The 20,869-nt window shown below is 36.1% G+C and overlaps 1 protein-coding gene across 1 annotated transcript; it reads left to right on the top strand.

The window, feature by feature from the left end:
• The first annotated feature begins 1,344 nt into the window (after window positions 1-1,344).
• Window positions 1,345-20,831, top strand: LOC133850034 (T-box protein H15). Its single transcript, XM_062285992.1, is given in 8 exon segments — window positions 1,345-1,550; window positions 1,942-2,469; window positions 5,642-6,083; window positions 6,085-6,142; window positions 6,273-6,406; window positions 15,280-15,565; window positions 17,356-17,600; window positions 19,357-20,831. Coding segments are annotated over 7 exon segments (2,115 nt in total). The 5' UTR covers window positions 1,345-1,550; window positions 1,942-2,123; the 3' UTR covers window positions 19,961-20,831.
• Window positions 20,832-20,869: the final 38 nt, after the last annotated feature.

Raw genomic sequence — 20,869 nt, 5'->3', positions numbered from 1 at the left:
TTGTGCGTTTCAACATGACGTGGGCCCAAAACACAATATTTCGCATTGAAAAGACCAAGAAAATTACAGTTATTTATGCGTATATAGACGAAAAACAGTTAGGTCGATGGGAAAAAATATGAAGCCATAAATAAATGAAGTAAATTACGAGTTGATATAAATGTTTATGTAAATATGAAACTGAAAAAATCATATAAATTGAGAAAAATATATAACATAAATTTGTTATAGGGAAATACCGAAAAAAAAATGCAAAGAAAATGTATTTTATCTGAACAATAGTAAATTTTAATAAAAGTAATCTGAATTCTTACAAAAAATTTGTATTCTATATTTTAATTAAATTTTGTTCTACATTTTAATATCATAATTGTTCAATAAACATATTTCAAAATGAACACAATTATTTTCTGTATTAATTATTGCCTATTTTCATTCAATCAATTTGCACAATTGGCATTATCAGCTCATTTATCCTTAACTTAACACTCAACACATATTCACTCATTCACACACTCGCTCGCTCAGAGCGTTAAACTCACTCAACATTCGAACGGAACGTGGTGAGTTTCAACGCGCGCAACAAAATGGAATCGAAACAAAATAAAACACTCATGCCCATGGCAGCAGCTGAAAAAAAAATCTGTAAATAGCCGACGAAAAGTACAAAACACACCCCTCCCAAAGCAACTGCATAAGCACACGCACACACACACACTTTCATGAACACACAAACACTTCCGCACTGCCAGTCTCACTCCATGAAAAACACGAACAACAAGAACAACAGCTAAGCAGACCAACTGTCAACAGCCCAAAAACAAAATGACGAATTTATGAACTTGTTTGCGCTCGCCAGAGCGAGACAACACTAACCGCGCTCGCACTCGCTCAATTCTGCCGTTCACTCAATTCGCTTAGGCATATCGGCCATCTCGCTTACACGCCTGTGCCAGTGCATTTGCCGGCGATTGTGCTCAACAACTGCTGTGCGCTGGTTGAGTGTATGGGAATTTCAATTCGAATTGGAAACATGACTTATGTCGACGTTGACGTCGACGTCGCTGCCACAGTCTCGCTGTCGCTGCATTGGAATGCTCTGTTCGCTGCAGCAGCAGCATATGGCTATTGCCTGCTCGCTCGCACGCTCATTGCTCATCGTTATCGCTGGTGTTGTTGTTGTTGGCTGCGCTGTCTGTTTGTCTCTTGCGGTTAACCGCTTTACGTTGCGTGTGAAGCTTACGTGAGAGCAGCAGAAGCGGCAGCAGCTGAAGCTGAAGCAGCGAACAGCGAACAGCGCTGGGTGCACAACTTTTGGCGCTTTCGGGCTGCGTAAAGTTTGGACCTCAGTGCTGTCAGGTATTTTGCGCTAACCGCGCAGAGCCGGACAAATAGGCACAACAGAATAGAAGCACACACACACACACACCACACACGCAAAGCAACAACGCAACGTCACACATATACACACATACATATAAAAAAAGTGCCTTAGACTCGTTAGTCCGTTAAGTTGTTTGTCGTAACGTCAGCGTCGGCGTCGCCGTCACGTAAGCGTATTTTTAACGTTACGTGGTGTTGAAAACTTTGTGCCGTAAGATCGTCAGCTGTGCGCATCACAGGCAGAGGGGTTTTGTTTTTGTAGAGCGGTGGTTACCGAGGGGGTGATAGGTCGACACGGTGGAGCAAGGCAAGAGCGGGAGAAGGCGAAGGAGAAGGCACACTCGCACTTCGGCGCTTGTTGCGAATGCGTTTACATGGCAAAAAAGCAAATCGCAGCCGCCACAAATTCATTCAATGGTCAGCTGTGCGACTGTAAAGCGGTTTTCTCGGCAAAGCGCAAAACGCAAAAATATCGCACACATTCTCGCACACACACACACACAGACACACACGTATTTTCGGCGGTCGCGTAAATAAAACTGTTGTCGTAAATTACAGCAAAGATTCGGGAGTGTAACAACAATAACAACGACAACAAAACAATGTGTTATTAATAAAAACAATTTGCAACCAAGAAACGACAAAAAATTATCACAAAGAAAAAAAAGGAAATTTTTATTTTGTATTGAGTTTGAAAATTGCGGAGCATATATTGTAAACGAAGTAAACGCAGCTTTAAAATGCTTTTAAGCAATCAACCGGCAAACACAAAGCCACAGCAGCCGTCGCCGACACCGCCACAAAGCTTCAAATCGAAGCTGCAGCAACAAATCGCCACAGCAGCAGCTGCCGCTAACGCCGTAACAGCCGCAACAGCAACAACAAATATTGCCAACGGTCATAGCAACCACAACAACAACAACAACATTATCAATCATCATCATCATCCCCATCATCATCATCATCATCACCAGCTTCACCATCATCAGCATAATATTTCCTTTGCCACGGATTTCTCAATTGCCGCGATTATGGCGCGCGGCGGAAACGCCTCAAGCAGCCGCGAGCCATCCGAAAGGAGTTTGAGTGAGTAGCAAAAGTAATTGAGAATCGTACTCGTATTTGTTCCCTGCCCTCTCTACAACGTTCGCTTATTTGTAATATATTTAGAACAAACACATATAACGAGACTTTGATGGCGTTTAAATAGCTCTATTTCATATTGAGAGCAGTTGGATTTAATAAATCAATAGGCTTATGATCATCGAAATACTTAATAGGAAAAGTATAAAGATTAAAAACTAAAGAATTTCTGAAAAATAAGATAAAATAAAATCTAAAACATATCATCGAATGAATTGAATTAGGAAAATATTTGGGGAGTCACGAAATTAGATTTAAGAATACTTTATAGGAAACGTATAAAGATAAAAAACTAAAGAATTTCTCAAAAATAAGATAAAATAAAATTGTAAGCTTATAATCTAAAACATATCATCGAATGAGTTGAATTAGCAACAATATTTGGGGAGTCATAGTAAAGCCCAAGAAATTAGATTTGAGAATTCTTTATAGGCAAGGTATGAAGATTAAAAACTACAAAAAGATAATATAAATTTGTATGCTTATAATCTAAAACAGATGTTTAGGAGAAATGGTACATAATAAAACTAAAATCACATAAACTATTCCATAATACTCTGTTGACAGAATATAAATCATTTCGCAAACATATGATTTATGAACTAACGAAAATTCTGTCATTTCCTGTCAAATGCTTTTCGCTTAAATGAAAATGTAGTAAAATATTAGGGATTTCTTCATTTCTTTATTACTAAATTAATTATATTATACAAATTTATATCTATAAACCAAATACTTCAGATATATAACTAAAAGTTTTTATGAAATTTACGGGTTAAAATTATATTCATACCAAAAGTAAAGAAAAATATTTTAGCAGAAATATAATGCTTAATGTTAATATATCAATTTATTTGCATGCCGAAAAGAAATAATATTCAATAATCCACTATAATAATATTTTAATTCTACAATTTCCCGGTCTATACGTATAAATTTATCAACTCTTTCGTTCAACTTTATAGACATAATCTCCTCTTAAAAAGTCAACAAACCTTTATTTTAATATTCAATCAGTTGTCTCACTTTATAGATCTCCACACTCTGTTTCGCAAAACGAAAATCTTTCCAATAATAACTGCAAATGTAAGCAAAAAATGTTTTTATGCCCCGAGTTCGGTTTCTCTTACTTAACTTCTTAGAATTCAAATTTGCGAGCTGCTTCATCAGCTAGTTTTTGACGTATTTATAGTTAATTCCATTTCATTAATCGCACAGGTGTGAAGTTTTATTTCCTGCTTTGCATTTTGAGTACCGGAATTGATAGGTATCAAAATTCACTGAACCAAGTTTTATTGGCCAAGAGTAGAAGTCAAGTATTGTGTAGCGAAAATCTTTAATTAATATTAAAAAGAATTTAGTAAGCCAATAAACTTAGACAATTTACAAATTAATACAGAAATTCCAGCCAATGGAATTTAATGCCGTTGCGTTTTATAAAACTCATTCAACAACTTTAAGCTAAGCCCATTGATTCGTATTCATCGATTCACATCTTAACGAAGGAGTTTAACTTTGCTTTATTATTGAAATGTAGATAAATAATTTAGTTCAAGTGTGTAGGTGCTTTTGACAGTTTTACAACCAGCAATTAATTTGCAAACACTTTTATGCCTGTCATAAAAAGTTCTTTGATTGATTTCAATATGAAATGGGATTGGTCATTTTATTATTATTGCTAGCTTATAATCGCTCATATAATATGAAGAAGCATGAAGTATTCAAACAAATTATTTCCAAATACAGCGATTATGGTCAAGTCAACAAAACTTCGACGTAAGGTTTGGATAAATTAACATTAATAAATACATTACTGAAGCCCTTTGATATTTTTGAATTTACCCTGCAAATCAACGTAGAAAATAATCATCAAAAATATATCTGAAATTCTGATATAAAATTTCGATGACAATCAGAAGTACTCTTCAAATTCAGATGTGGGATAGATTAAAATTAAAATTAATACATCTATGTTGACTGATGGAAAAATTGTAAAATTATCAAGAAATTAGTTTTATTTACTTACATACTATAAATTCCCTTTGAAATCTGTAAGAGTCAAAAAAAATTTAGCATTAATAAATTGCTTTTAAAATTAACACATTTAAAAAGATTATTTCTTTGGCATTTCCGTCGATACATTTATAAAGATAAATATTTATTTTCATATATTCTACAAAGATTTCGCATGAAATAAAGTGTTTATGCATAATATAAAAAAAACCCCTTAAATAACTTTACAAATTGCTTTCATTGATGAACATTTTATTATTTCATTAAACAGCTAATTATATTTCATATAACATTTAACTCAAAAGTCAATATACAAAAAAGTATTTTTCAATTTAATGAATTTACTTTGATTTATTCCATCAACGTCTCCAGTAAATTGTTCAATATATATTTGTTTGTTAATTTATGTGACTTAATAGCTAGCATAATTATCTAATGCTGCCGCTTTACGCTTGCCACCATATGTTGCACGGTTGCAGGTGTTGGTTGTTGTTGTTTTTTGTGTGTAATATGTGTGTCCATAAATTGCATATTGATGACAATGCAACGTTGATGACTTGATAATTGCGGCAAATGCGCGAGCAATAAAATAATCAAAGTCTATTCGAATGAACGGGGCGTGGCTCTCAGTCGCTGTCTCTGTCACGCACATACACCCAAACACACACATGCAGAGGGAGTGAGAAAGAGAGGGCAAAACAGACACACATTAAGATAGACATCTACAGCTACATGCACAACTATTTAGATGCCATAATTGGCTGCAGTTGGCACCGCCAGCTCAACACAACGTCACTCCCTCTCCTCATCTCTCCCTACTCTTCTCACCCCTTTTGTCGATTGCAATTCAACGAAAAACAATGGAAAATTCAACAGCAACAACAACAAGTCGAATGACAACGCGCACAAATTAACATATGAAATTGCATTTGGGGGCAAATAATTGAATTTGGCGTATCTATATATGTATCTGCAAATGTATCGGTATCTGTATCTGTATCTGTGAAATGCATCTGTGCGTCATCGTCAGCATGCAACACGTTGTTGCATGCCATTTGATGACTCTCTTTAATTCCCTCGTTCTCTTTCTCCTGCTTTGCAGGTCCGCTGTCTGTGGAGCGCTATTCAACGCAGGATGCGGACGATGATGTTGACGTTGATGTGGTCGACTGCAGTGACTCGGAAACGCCAACGCCAACGGCAGCGGCAACAGCAGCCGCAGCAGCGACGGCAGCAGCAGCAGCGGCGGCAGCGGCAGCAGCTCAGCAGCATGCACGTCATGCATTGCGTGTTGCACAACAGCAGCAACAACAACAACAACAACAGCAGCAGAGGCAACAGCAACAGACACATCCCCATCAACATGCAACGCCAAACAAGCAACGCCAACAACACAATCAACAACACAACAACAACAGCAATAACAGCAACAACAGCAATCACAACAGCAAATCGAGCAGCCATCGAGGGCGTGTTGCGGCCACACCAAGTGCAGCCGGAGCTGGAGTTGGAGCTGGAGCTGGAGCTAACAGCACGCCCTCTCCGCCCCCCCAGCGAGCTGCATGCTGAAGACGAGCGCCTGTCGCCTGAGGAGCCTGCGCAGGTAACGAAACGCCACAACAAAGTTAGCACAAATCCAATTCGCGTTTATTTGCCTCTTCTCTCCTTGTCGCACATCACAACTAAGCTCGTTCTCTCTCTTTCTGTTCTTGTCTCAATCTATCTGCTTACAGCTGCCCACGCCCAAAATTCTGGGTTCGTGCAATTGCGATGATCTCATGCCCGTGCAATGCCATCTGGAGACAAAGGAGCTGTGGGATAAGTTCCATGAGCTGGGCACCGAAATGATCATCACCAAGACGGGCAGGTGAGTTCACTTGAAGACTATACTTTTTTCTTTACTCCTCTTCTCTGCTCTGAGATGCGTATCAGGTGTAGCTTATGTCAGGTGTCAGGGCAATCCCTTGATGTGTGACGAGATTTCAAACTGTCTGCCAGCGATACATTTATACTTATGGAGCATTTTGGCAGAGAGAAACCTTTTGAGGCTTGATAGACTCTTTCTTGAGAAAAAGGGGGGAGAAAGGGTAAATTAAGGTTTCTTTTATAAATAAAGAACATTTTTAATAGTCACTCTAATAGATATGTTTACTCTTTAATAAAGTTCTGAGCAGATATTATTTCATATACAAATGGAGCATATAGGCAGAGAGACACATTTTTTTTGGCTTGTTTTTTTCTTTGAAGAAAGCGTCTATTAAGGTTTTGGTTAAAAAAAAGAAGAACAAATGTAATAGTCACTCTAAGATAGGTTAACCCTTAAATGAAGTTCTTAGCAAATAAATTAAAAATATATAATAATACTCGTAGATGTTTCCTATGTTGATATAGTATATTCATTTATTCATTTATTTTGTTTTAATATTCAAACTTTATGCAAAATGGTTCTTAAATTATTAATCTGAAAATTGTGAATCACAAAACTCTGACCAAAAATATAAATAATTCTTTCACATTAGCTTCAACTAACTAACTAAATGCAATTTGTTCTTCTTTTCTTTCGCTAAGTCTAGATATGTAAATAGATTTTGCCTTCTCTTTATTTTAATGAAAAGTGTTTTAACACGAAATAAAATAAGTAATAATATTATATTTGACGGGCTCGACTCTAAAGAAATTTGAAATAGTAAAAAATAATTATCACTCTGAAATTAAATTTATTTCCTCTGACAGAGCTTTTTATTTTCCACTTGGAATCTTAATGAATTCTTAATCCATTGTCTCAACTCAATTTCATTCTAACATTTGAAAAATGTCTTTAAAAAAGGTACATTATTTTCCTCTTTCTATAGAACTTTCAATCCATTGGTTCACTGTGAAAATTCCTCAGAAATTTTACGACTTTACTCTTCAAATTCCAAACATTTGAACTGCCGTTTCTCATCATTTTTTTGCATTCAACTCTCTTAATTCACACAGTTTTGCAAATGGCAATTTGCCTGTAATAACAATTAGACGCCATGGGGGCGCATGCCACATGCCGCTTGTGGCAGCCGGCGATTCCATGTTGGCCGCCCCATCAATCGCCACTAATCAGATACTTAAATTATCATTGTGAAGCACATGTGCAAAACATGAACAATCAATAAAAAAAACTTGAATACTCCGCCTTTCACTCACATTCACCATTCACATTCTCATTCACATTCACGACGTTTTGCCCGCCCCAAAAATAAAAGACTTAACTGCAAAATATCAGCAAGTTTTCGGTTAGTTTCTCATTACGATTGCCGGCTGCCAAAAAACTCCTGCCCTACTCCTTCTGCTTCAGCTGCTTTCTGAATGAGTCCCCACAAACAAAAAAAAACAATTGATTGACAAGGCATCGAAATAATGTGCCGTCGATTTTCGATTTTCGATTAGCAAGCGGCAAACCCCCCAAAACAAAATAAAGAGAGCAGACCGACGACGACGAACCGAAAGCCAGCCAAACTGGCGGCTGTTTCTTGTCAGCTGTTTGAAAGCTAACCCAGCACACACACACACACAACACTCACACACACGCACAGCGAGTGCTTAAACGACTTTTCATTCGCAACTCAACAAAGTCGACTTCAAAAATTATTGCTTTGACGATTTTCGTGCGAATGTTGTGTAAAATGCGAAATGCGAATGAATACAACCAAAACACAAGTGAGAAATTACACAAAGTAATCTAATGATAGACCACAATATACCCTGTGATGAAATGTTCTATTCATATGAAAGTGATAAATTTTTTTTAATTAAAAGTTGTTTAAAAATTTCTTTGCTATTTGAAATAAATAAAATCAATAATATATTATTGGAATTCATTTTTTTTTGTATAACTCTACTTAAAAATCAATCACTCCTAAGAAGAAATACATTTTTATGCCAATTAGAAATTTGACTTTTTCTAATTCAACACATTAATGCAATTCAATAAAAACTATGTGCGGACTAAAAATAATAATTGACTTAGGAGAAAACTATATTTATAGAAAATCCCATATTATCAGAACTGAAAATTTAATTAATTGACATTCGTGAAATCCTTCTTTATACTGAACTATACAAAATATTGAATTATTTAACTTTTGTTTTATAAAAAGAATTTCAAATAATTTATATGCTAAAATATTTTGCGAATTTTTAACATTAGACTGAGTCACAGCCAAATTTTATCATTTTTTTATATAATATAATAATTTGTTAGATTTATATACCTTTTTTATATGAAGAAGGGTCTATTATATAATATTTGTTCTGAACTCATTATAAAGTCAGTTGTTCACCTCTATACTACATGTTAATAAATTGTAATGGGACTTTAGTTTGCTTTCATTTACTGGCAGCATACCCTTTTTTGTAACTCATCTTTGATTTACAGGGTACAAATGAGCGAAACATGCATGAAACATAAATTTCAGCATAGTTGTTATTGTTTTCCTGCTGCTGTTGTGTCTCAAAGTTCTTATGTTGATGACATGCGAAATGCGCATTAGTCGAGTTTGACTGCCAGGCTAGCTGGTAGTTAGGAACTCTGAATACTCGTTCTTATTCTGTTTTTTTTGTGCTTGGTAACTTTTGTTTGTTTGTTTGGCTTTCAGATGTGTGTGTGTGTTTGTGTGCTGTTAACCCTTTATTTGAGCTACCTTGCTCCATAATCCCCCGGCCCGGGGCTCAGCTCAACGCGCATTTGCGACACATTAACAAATTTACTCCTTTCGCTGGGTTTTCTTTGACGTCCTGTCGTCCTGTCGTCCTGACATCCTGACTGTGCCACAGAGAGTATAAATTGCAATGTAATAGCTGCCGATTGTCGCGCTAACAACACATTTGCATGTCCTTTGAGTTTAGCTTTAGTTCTGTTCTGTTTTTGTCCTGTTCTGTTTCATTTGCTCTCTGTTATTTTGTTATTCGAATGTGTGCCTGGCCTCTGTTTTTGTTGTGCACTGTAATTAGCTCGGAGAACAGCATTTGCTGGCGATGTCGATGCCCCCAGTCTTACTATATTTATTTACATTTGTGCGGGTCGGCAAATGCGAGTACAAATGCAAAGCAAACTTGTAACCCTTTTTGTGCCTGATACCTGATACACATCTACCTATGTCAGCACATCGTTTGGCCGTCGGACGGACGACGGACGACAGACTCTTGGCGGCTAATCGTAGTCGATGTCAATTGCAGGTTCTGTTCGTTGACTGATACCTTTTTAAATTGCTAAAATGTACATAGTTTTGTACTCTAGATACTTTGGGGTATACGACGTTGTTAGCTTACATGACGGTTGATTAAGTTCAAAACTCAACGAGTATCTTTGTGTTTTAGTTTGTGACTATATTTTGCTAAGATAGTTTGATAATGAAATAGGGAAAATTACTAAAGAGAAAACATTTTAAAACCTTAAATAAATAATATCATTTAACAGGAAAGAAAGAAACAGTCGAGACTACATTACTGTGAGATAATTACTACTTGTTTTGAGTAAGCCCAAAATAGTGTAGTATTTACTTTAAAATATACCAAATATTACAAAGGTATAAATGGTACATTCAAAATATACCAAAGAGTACAAAATATACCATATTTTCATTGAAAGCTACTAAGACCCGAAGAAGTAGGCGACTTCCCCAGTATTTTTTAAATAACTTCTACATTGAGTATCCGATCACTTCGTATTTCATTATGTTATGATTTTTTCAAAGGGAATGCCCTACAAATTTAAGAATATAAATCAGTAATTTAAGCAAATAAAAGAAGAAATGCTAAATACTCTTCTGTAACTACATTAAAAAAAGATTACTAGCAATTTATTGAAATCAAAGTATAAACTTCATAGAGTAAGCGATTCATAAATATAAGTCAATTTTATTTCAAGATTCGGATTGAGTCATTATGAAAGGTTATTTAATGAAAGGAAGAAAAACTTAATGAATAAATTGCAAATTTAGGAATAAATACAAATGCTTAGCAAAAATGCTTATTAAAAACAAAAACGGAATTATTTCATGCGCAATTTCATTGTCACCAGAAAGCTGTAACTCCATTAGCAAAAGCAATTCCCTCCTCTAGCAGACTATTAAAAGGAATTGTTAACGCCTTTTGCTCCGTAATTCACAACAATTTGGCAACATTTTTGTTGCAAGTGGCGTGAATCCGTGGCGAATGTTGCCAAAACATGCAAATGCGCATGCGTAGCTCACATCAACAGCAGAAAGAGAGAGAGAGAGAAATGAAAACATTGAAATACAGCACAGAGAACACCAAATTTATGATTTATGGTCAAAAAGAAAACAAAGCAAAACACACACAAAATAAAAAGGCAAAAGGATCGAAATGTGGCCGTTACCTGTTGCCAGTTGCGAGATTGTTGTTCGGTTGTTGTCGATGCTGTTGTTGCGGTCATTGAGATAAAATATCACGTGGTTTTTGTGATTTTGTCACGCTGTCAGCGGTTTTCGTTGGCGGTTGCAATCTGTGGAATGAAGTCACAGGCGGCTCTAATTGTCCTGCCAACATCAGCAGGCGGCAATTGACATCTTACCCGCTACCCGCTACCCGCAAAGAGTGGAAGGGGATAGAAGAGTGGAAGATGGAAAGTCAATAGCATCGATATCCTAGGGGGCAGTCAGTCAAAATCTTTCTCATGTTTTGTCAATATTTTAGCGACAACAAACTCTTCACGCATTTTAGCCAATTGTCTCTTAGGGTTAGCTTGCAACTTCCCAAAAAGACAGTAGCTCACTCTCAAAAAGGCGCGTAACAATTGCAATTTTCATGCTTCCAAGACACGGACAGCAATAGGGAACAACAACAACAACATCAGCTGAAGCCAACAGAAAATTTATTAATTTCCACCAATTCTTGGACAACTTCATTAATATTTCATTCATTGTGTGTGTGTGTGCTGCGGTGGGGCAGCTGAATTGTGTGGCCAGCACATTTATCATTCGAAAGGCAACAATGAAACAAGTTAATCCCCTACAGAAAGGTGCAGGATCAGCGACCATTAAAAGTAGTCCACAACCTTAGGCGCAGCCCCAGCAAATACACACAGCGAAATTGATGAGTTTGTTTGAAAATGTTAGAAAATATTCATAGAATGTTTGAAATAACTATACGATATATGAAAATATTCTTAGAATATTTGAATACTTATAAAACAATTTTTTAAAATTTTATATGAAAAGGAATATGAATAGAGATGAGTAAAAAAAAAAATAAAGAACTAATATTGTAGTTCAAATATTTAAAGCAAAAACATTCTGAGATTTATGATCTTAACATTTGAATCAAACTATAAAAAGTATATAGAAAAGAAATAAAGTACTAAAGAGTAATATAACAAAAAGTTTGATTTCCTTTTTAAATTTGTCGACATTTTGAAAATATTTAAAAATTTTTTTCTTTTCTTTGTTTTTTATCCACCTAGTTAAAAATAAATAAAGAATAAATAAAGAAAGAAAGAATAAAATAAATAATAAAGTATAAAAAATTAAATAAAATTATAAGACCGGAACATATTATAGTTTATTTAGGTCAAATTAAATTCTGAAACTTTTGTCACATATTTTGCTTTTGCTTCAAATATTTTAGCGTTTTTTAAATGTTACCATTCAGTTCATTTAAATATAATATTTAATTAAACTACTAAAAAATTGGAATATTACATTTTACATGACAAGTTTAAAATACAAATTTAATTCCATTTTTTATTTTTAAAATTTTTTAAAAATATTCTTAAGAAATATTATATTATTTAATATATTTGAAATTTTTAAAATATGTTCATTGTATATTATAATTTGGCCCCTATATTTTCTTGTTGTGCACCATCAAATTATGAATTAATTAAATAATAAAGACTACAGTGAGCTGAAAGAGTGCGACAGCAGCTGAAGACTTTGTGTTGTTGTCGCAGTAAAATTTCGAATTGGAGCTGGCGGCAGAATGAGAATGAGAATGAGCTGCGCTTCATATATTTTTACAAGCAACGATAAGATCGCTGAGTTTTAGTTCTGCTAGAGCAGCAATCAAAAGAGGGTTGCTTAAAGTTCTCTACCCCCCCAAAAAAAAAGAAGAGAAGCAAAGAAAAGGGAACTAGAATTAGCATTTAGTTGCATTTATTAACTCACCAAGCTGGCCGGCTTAATTTGCTGGAACTAAGGTGTTGATAATGAAATGCGAAGAGAACTACAAAACTAGTTTCGAGTTGCAATCAAGGCGGAAGTGGCGGATAAGTTAAAGCAACTCATATGGCCCCCGAGGCGAGAGGCAACTAAAAGTAAAACTAGCCGCAACTCTAATTGGGCGTGGCAAGAAAGTTAATTGAAAGTCCGAGCGGAGTGCAGAGCTCAACCCTCGGTTTGGCAAATGGTGTGTAAACTTCATAATTGTAACCTTTGGCACCTTTTGGCTCGCCGCACCGCAGTCGAAATGAGTGAAAGCCATTTCCCTAATTTTCCCATAAACAAATACATAAAATCCACACTTAGACGCATAGCAAAAATAACAAAAAAAAGCAAACGACGAAAATATACCAAAAATGGTAACAAAACTGTGCCACGCCTCCCACAACCGCCCCCCTACTGAGTGGCGTTCATGGGGGGCGTTTTTGTGGGCATGGCCCGAGGGCAGCACGTTGTGCTGAGTTTGCCTCATAAAAATGTATGTAAATGTTTCGGAATATGATTTACGACATTTCCGCTGGCAGCGCGAAAAACTGCCAAATAGGGCGAGAGAGACAGAAAGAGAGGCGAAGCTATAGCAGTGGGCGTGGCAGTTAACTGGGGAAGCGTTTTCACACATTTATGGACACATTAGCAAGCTATCAAAAGTGTTAGAAACATTTCTTTCTTAGCTGGACGCTGCGCTCAAAGAATGTATTCTATAGATTATTTCTTTGTGTTGCCAGAGTTGCCAACGTCATGCGCCAGTGCAACTCTGAGATGGCAGCTGTGCGATAAGAGTACAACGATAAATGTCGGCAACAATGGTGCTAATTGTGGCATGCAACACACAGAACAACAACAGAACAGAATGCGACGCGCTTCGTTGACAGTTATTACTTTGGCAAATATACGAGTGCGTTGGCAACCCTATTATGTGTACTTCCATGGCGACCAAGTGCACTAAACACGCCCACATTCGTTCATTCAAACGCACGAATACATCGAGTACTCGTTCTGCTTGTGGGCGCAGCCCCAATTGAATGCCTCAAGTAACGGATGAGGCACATACTGAAATCATGTTTCGTATTTACTTAGTACAACGCTCTTGTCTCTTGTCTCTAGCATATCTCTGTGCTAGACATGACATTTGTTGCCGCCACCAAGCACTATAAGTGCAAATTATTATCAATTATCCATTATTATTACAATTATTGCAATCTTGGGCTGTGATTTATGGCTTGACAATCACGATTTATGCAGAGAAAATGCTGCAAATTATGTACGAAACATTTAATAAGTGAATCATGCCCGAAATATGGAAATTTATTCAAGTGAATATGTATTTCTCTATTAATTTATTACTCTATCTAACAGATGAATATATGGATGAAAAGAAATCTTAATAAACTATGATTATTTATTATACTGTATTATATAATATTATATTTCCTTGTGAACTTCATATATTATATGTAACTTAAACAGTCGCCTGCTTGTTGCTTAGGACTTGTTCTAAGTTGCTTTGGTTGACAATCTGGTATATTTTTAACTATATGGTATATTTTAAAAGTAATAGTATATAGATAAATATGTTACATTTTGTTTATCGCTATACCAAAGTTGCCTTCGGATTTTTTTTGTATTTTTTTGGTATATTAATTTGGTATATTCTACAAATAATATTTAAATGTTATGGTTTTTTTGAAAATGGGCAACAGTTTTAATAATTTGTATATTACAATCATTATTTCTTTATTTCAATAATATAATATTTCCCTATGACAATTAGAAAATACTTTTCTCTAACAGAATATTTAATATTGTTAATTTAATATTGCTTTACAATCCTGCGCTTAAATTTTCCATTAATTTTCCTATTTTTTTTATATATATTTTTTCTATTTTAGTCTATATCCCCAACGGATTTAAGCGTCAATTTGTTTAAATCCTTTTCCATTTTCCCTTTTATGTAACTCCATTATAATTCCTGTCTTGATTTGGCCTCTCAGTACAGTTAATTAGTAGATGATTATGACAAATGTTGCAACATTCATTTACAACTCAACTAAACGCAATAACACAACCAAATGTGTTTCAGTGTGTGTTGGTGTGTGCTTTATATACGGATATAAAAATGAAACCAGAAGACAAATGACACAAACTGGGCTGGGTCATTAGCGTCATTTACACTTTGCTGGCCACAACACAGCAACAACTGGCAACTATAAGCAAGTTGTTTTGTTGTTGCGGTTTCAGGTGGGGTCAGGCAGGCAGAGTAGAAGTCGAAGTCGAAGTCGCCTTCGTTGCGGAAATGTGTCAAAAACGTGCTAAAAGTCATAAAATTAAATATGCGTCTTATTTACATACACAAACACACTCTAAGTCCAACAATAAAAAAATATAAAAGCTAGCGCACGATTTGTATTTTTTTTTCTATTTTGTTTTTTTGAGGAGGGAATTTTCTTTTTTCCTCCCTATGCGTTTATGTTGTTTTATAGATTCCATGTTAATGTAACGCCAACATTTCCTCTTGGTCTACTTTCAGGCGCATGTTCCCCACGGTGCGTGTTAGTTTCTCGGGCCCATTGCGCCAGATACAACCACCGGATCGTTATGCCGTTCTGCTGGACATTGTGCCGTTGGATTCGAGACGCTATCGCTATGCGTATCATCGCAGCTCGTGGCTGGTGGCGGGCAAAGCGGATCCACCGCCGCCCGCTCGCATTTATGCACATCCCGATAGTCCCATAAGCCCAGAGGCGTTGCGCAAACAAGTCGTCTCCTTTGAGAAGGTGAAGTTGACAAACAACGAAATGGATAAGAGCGGACAGGTGAGTTCGATTCTCTCCCACACACACATTCCCACCTTCCTTCTCTCTCTCTCTATCTCTCGCTCTCTTACTCTCTCTTTGTCAAATGGGTCACAAAAGGCTGACAGCAGTGCAGGACATTGACACGAGTTTGAGCCTGCCTCAAAACTAAATCGATAGGCAATATATCTGAACACAACTTTAGCTTGAAATCGAAAAAATGCTAGTAAAAAATTAATTTAATTTTACAGCAAGAAAATAGGTTTGATAAATTTATAGCTAGATTGAATTAATAATCAAAAGAATTCACTTATCAACCCGAAAAGTTATGTAATTAATATTGACATTAAAATGCATTAAATTAGTATTACATTCATATAGTAAAATATATCATCATATCGAAGAAGACTGACTGTATAAAATGTTGTAATCATTCCAATATACATAGTAGTTAACTAATAAAAAAGCTTTCGAAGCAAATTAGATTAAAAGCTTTGTATACTTAATAGTACGATCTAATATAATTTAGAGCAATTCTGAGAATATAATAAATGTCAAATTCTTGTAAAAAATATACATTTATTATATTCTCAGAAGTCCTCTAAAGTTTGAAATTTAAGTGTATTGTACATATTCATACATGCTTATTACGCTAATTAAATTATTTTAAAATATGAAGAATAGAGTAAGCTGCCAGCGAGCTTAATATTTTCTGAGTTTAATATTTCCAAGATAAATCTTATACAACTATTGATTAACTATACAGTTTTTGTCATCAAATATTATAATAAAATATGAACATTGGGGACGTTAAATTCAATATTTTCTGTATTTCGTGATGGGAAGTAATAAAACAGATTATATTGAAATATTTATAGTATTGAAAACAAATTCAATATTTGCTGTATTTCTTGATACAAACTAATAGAAATTTATTTTTGAGCTTAACTTTTTTAGCTGTGGGATATTTGTGTTATTTAATTAAGCTTCATCTTTATTCAATAGTTAAAAATGCAGAACTTAAATAAATGAAGCAATTTATATTGATTAATTATATCAAAAGTTTAATAAACTAACCCAAGCACTGAGCATTCTTCTGCGCTTCACATATGAGTCAGCTTAGTGTGTTTAGACACCTCAGAAAACTGAGAAAATTCACGCGAGATTCGCGGTTATTATCGAGCTGAGCTGTTTCTTTAAGGATGATGCTGGACCGCAAAAAGAGAAAAAAAAACACATTTATGAATAATTTAGGGAAAAGACAAAAGACATAAAAACCGGCAACTGGGCTGGCATTGTTTGCATGTTGACGGCAACCAGGCAGGGCAGGGTTGCCAACTCTGCACACAAAGTGTGCGAAAGAGAGCGAGAGAGAGACAGAGAGAGAAAGAGTAAGAGAGTGAAATAACCTGTCATACAACCGGCATATGCAAATTCCAAAAAATGAATGAAAATTGTTGGCAATTTGGTGGCAAATGCAAAACGCGCGATGCGGCCAACAAACACAAGGTAATCTGCCCAGCACAGTTCTCCGTCTCAGTCTGTCTCCTTCTCCCTTTGTATACCCTACCCACTTTATGTGGCATCTCTTCGTTTGTTGCCACTGGCCATGGAAAGTGGCGACGCTCTGTTTACGAGCCAGCTACCGTTTTTATCGCAGCCATAAAGGATGCTGTTGCCCTCGGAAAAACCGTCAAAACAAACGCCGACTACTTTTTATTGTTGTACATTTTTTATAAGCAAAAACACAACAGCAACAACAACAAAAAAGAGTCTTATAAATATTTGTTGTTCTCATTGGTTTCTTACAGGTCGTGCTGAATTCTATGCATCGATATCAGCCACGCATTCATTTGGTGCGTTTAAGCCATGGCCAAAGCATACCCGGCAATCCCAAGGAGCTGCAGGATATGGATCATAAAACGTTCGTATTTCCGGAGACGGTATTCACAGCCGTGACGGCCTATCAGAATCAATTGATTACAAAATTGAAAATCGATTCGAATCCGTTTGCAAAAGGATTTCGCGATTCGTCGCGTCTGACTGACTTTGATAGGTGAGTACCCAATATAAAAGACAACGCAACTGAGCTTGAGTGCTCACAACTCACTAATAAAAAACAGCAGCAGTTGTTGTTGTTGTAGTAGTTGACCCAGCAATTTTATGAGGCTTGTTTGCTGATTTATGACCTCATTTACGAGTTGAACCTCTCGTTTGGCTTGATGCGGCTTCTTTTTTAGTTTTGCTTAACCTTACAGTAGCTGCTCATCGAATTGCTGCTGCTGATTAGCGCAAATGTGTGAAAGTCCGCATCAAATGTCATAAATATAAAATGCTGCAAACTGTAGCAAAACTGAATGCCTTTCAATTAGTGGCACTTTAAAGTGGAGCAGCAGACAAATTCGCTGGAAATATTTATAGGACTTTGTGGGGGAAATTGAGAACATGCCGATCAGCTAGCAGAGCGATTATATATTGAACAGTTTTAAAAACTCAGTAAAGTATAATTTGGAAATAATTGAAATTTTGGTAGCGATCAGATAAAAAATTTAGATGTTATTACAGAAATTCTTTTGTGTGGGAAAAGCGACTCCTTATCTTAGTGGCTTTGAATAAAAATTTGGTATATTTTCCACTTTACATGGTATATTTTTAATGTTGTAGTATTTCAATATACCAAATAAAACATTCTGTTTTTTTAGTATTTTAGTGTCCTCATCTTAGTGGCTTTGGATAAAAATTTGGCATATTTTCCACTTTTTATGGTATATTTTTAACGTAGTATATCAATATACCGAATAAATTCATTTGGTATATTTTTTTTTAAAGTTTTTTGTGGTATACTAATTCGATATATTTTCAAATTAATACAGCACTGTTTTGCTCTCATTTCATACTTGTTTTATATTTGTAATTATTTGTTCATTAAATCAATAAATATTATAAAGATTTTAAATTAAATTAACTTTCTTCCTAAATAGATTCAATATATTTTATTAATTTAAATTACAGTTTCATTTGTCTCTATTTAAGATAAAAAACAATTGAATTCATATTTTGAATTATTAATATTTATGTTATTTTATTTTATGTTAATTTTATGTTGCTTATTATTATTTTTTTTTTATCTTACATTTTAATATGCTTGTGTGTTTGCCCTTGACCCTTCTTCTATACTTATTAATTGCTCTGCTCAGCAACGACTTAATTTATGTGCGATTGTCAAATAGATACGCCTTGCAACTAGCAGTTGGCAACATGTTGCACATGCGGGTTGCACTCACAGGATACCAGTCTAAGTTTGCAATTTTTTGAGCCATTTTTTGAAGAGGTCAGCTTAGTGTCTGCTTCTCGTTTCTCTCTCTCTCTTGAGAAGAGGGCCGAAGAGAATGCAGCAGAAGTGTTGCAAGGCGATGGCTACGTGTACTATTAAGACAGCAACGCAGCCAGCCAAACAGACAGACAGACAGTCGACGGCCAGCAGCAGCAGCAACATGGCAACAGCAACAACAGCAACAACAAGAGGCAACATTCAATGTTTTTTAGCCGGCACGGCGGCGTCTTAAGTGGCGTAAATTACAGATCGGCGCTTTTAACTTTGAAGCCGATTCGTACATGAAATGAAAACACGAAAATAATGAGTGAATGTTGTTGTTGCTGACGTTGTTTAGTGTCGGCAATTGGCAGTTACTTTCAACGTAATTATGTTATTGCTCTTTTGCGGTGCCTCCGTGCTGCAGCAACAAGTTATTGCCTTCTCTCTCTGCTCTCCTTTACTCATTCATTCTCCTCTCTCTCTCTTTCGTTCTTAGGGATCCCATGGATTCATTCTTTTTCGATCAACACATGCGCGCTGCCCCATTGCGTTTCTTTCCGGATCCGCTAATGTCACAACTAACGCCACAGGAAGCCGACGCCGCCTCGCTGGCGCTGCTGGAGAAGGCGCGTCAGCATTTGCAAATGTTTGGCCGCTCGCCGTACACGGAAATGTTGCTGCCCCATCTGTATCAACGTGCCGCACCGCCAGCCCCGCCGCCGCCCTCAGCGCTCGGCGCCTTTCAGCTGGGCATGTGGCAGCAACAGTGGCCACAGTTGACCGCCGGTTTCCTTGCCAGCGCCAATCAGCAAGCGGCCTTTGCGGCCGCCGCCGCTGCCGCAGCTGGCGCAAGTCGGACGCCACCACCCACAATAGGAGGAGGCGGCGGCGGCGGCGGTGGGGGAGGAGTTGCTCCAGGAGCTGCCTCAGCACCGCCCGCGCCAGCCACGCCCACGTCGTCGTGCGGCTCAGCGTCGCCGGATTTGCGCATCAAGTCGCAGCTGGCGCACTATCCGCAACGCTTCAGTCCGTATCAGGTGCCACAGCATCCGCAGTCTGCCACATCGCCGGCGCCATCGACGCGCGCCGAGAGTCCCTAAGTGCTCCTAGCATAAGCGACGCCACTCGAAATCTATGTGCAATGTGTTTGTAAATAACCCTCGCCTCATTCCCCACAAATACAACAAAAAGAATCCCCCCTAAATAAATCCGAAATCAAATCAACCACAAAGCTGTGTAGCTAAACATGTTGCAGCAACATGTTGCCAACACATAAATTAGTAGTTCGTTTATGCGTGATCGCAATAGAAGTGATATGAGATTAGTTGACATTACAAAACTGCAAACAATTATTATTTTTAAACGCAATTTGAAATGATTAAAATAAATATTATAAAGAGAATGCGCATCTGTTCACTAAATTAAGTATTAGCTAAATTGGCATTCCCAAACTAGAAAGTAAACAATTTATAATATTGAAAATATATAAAAATGTAATTTCTATTAAATAAATGTCTGTGAATCGTTTTTTAAAAAAATATAAAGTCTTATAATTTAATTGAATGTATTTATTTCAAATTAAATTCGCAAATAAATTTCCCTGCTAATTTCCTGATCACGTTAAGCGCCACGCATAAACGAGTATAAACTTTATAAATATATGTACTTAATGTAGTTCATAGCCCTAGCCGTGTAACAGTATTAGTTAATTTAATTAGGCTTAGCTTTAGTGCAAACAATTTGCTTGTGTTTTTTATTTTATTTGTATTTTTATTTTACTTTATTATGTTGTTCAACTTGTTCCTAACTGCAAATTATTGTAAAAATTACATGCTAATTGTACACTTTGGACACGCCCCAAAAAAACTCCTCAAATCAAAACGAAATCAAAAATGCAATAAACGAAAAAACAAAAAATGGAAAACAAAAGAAAACTATTTAAATTATGTGCAAAAATAATAATAAACAATTTATAACACAAAAAAAAAGCAAAAGTTGTTCGTTGTATC

This window comes from Drosophila sulfurigaster, chromosome 2L (genome assembly GCF_023558435.1).
Source record: "Drosophila sulfurigaster albostrigata strain 15112-1811.04 chromosome 2L, ASM2355843v2, whole genome shotgun sequence".
Classification (NCBI taxonomy): domain Eukaryota; kingdom Metazoa; phylum Arthropoda; class Insecta; order Diptera; family Drosophilidae; genus Drosophila; species Drosophila sulfurigaster.
Note: the sequence above shows the minus strand (reverse complement) of the source record. Positions and strands in the feature narration are given on the sequence as shown.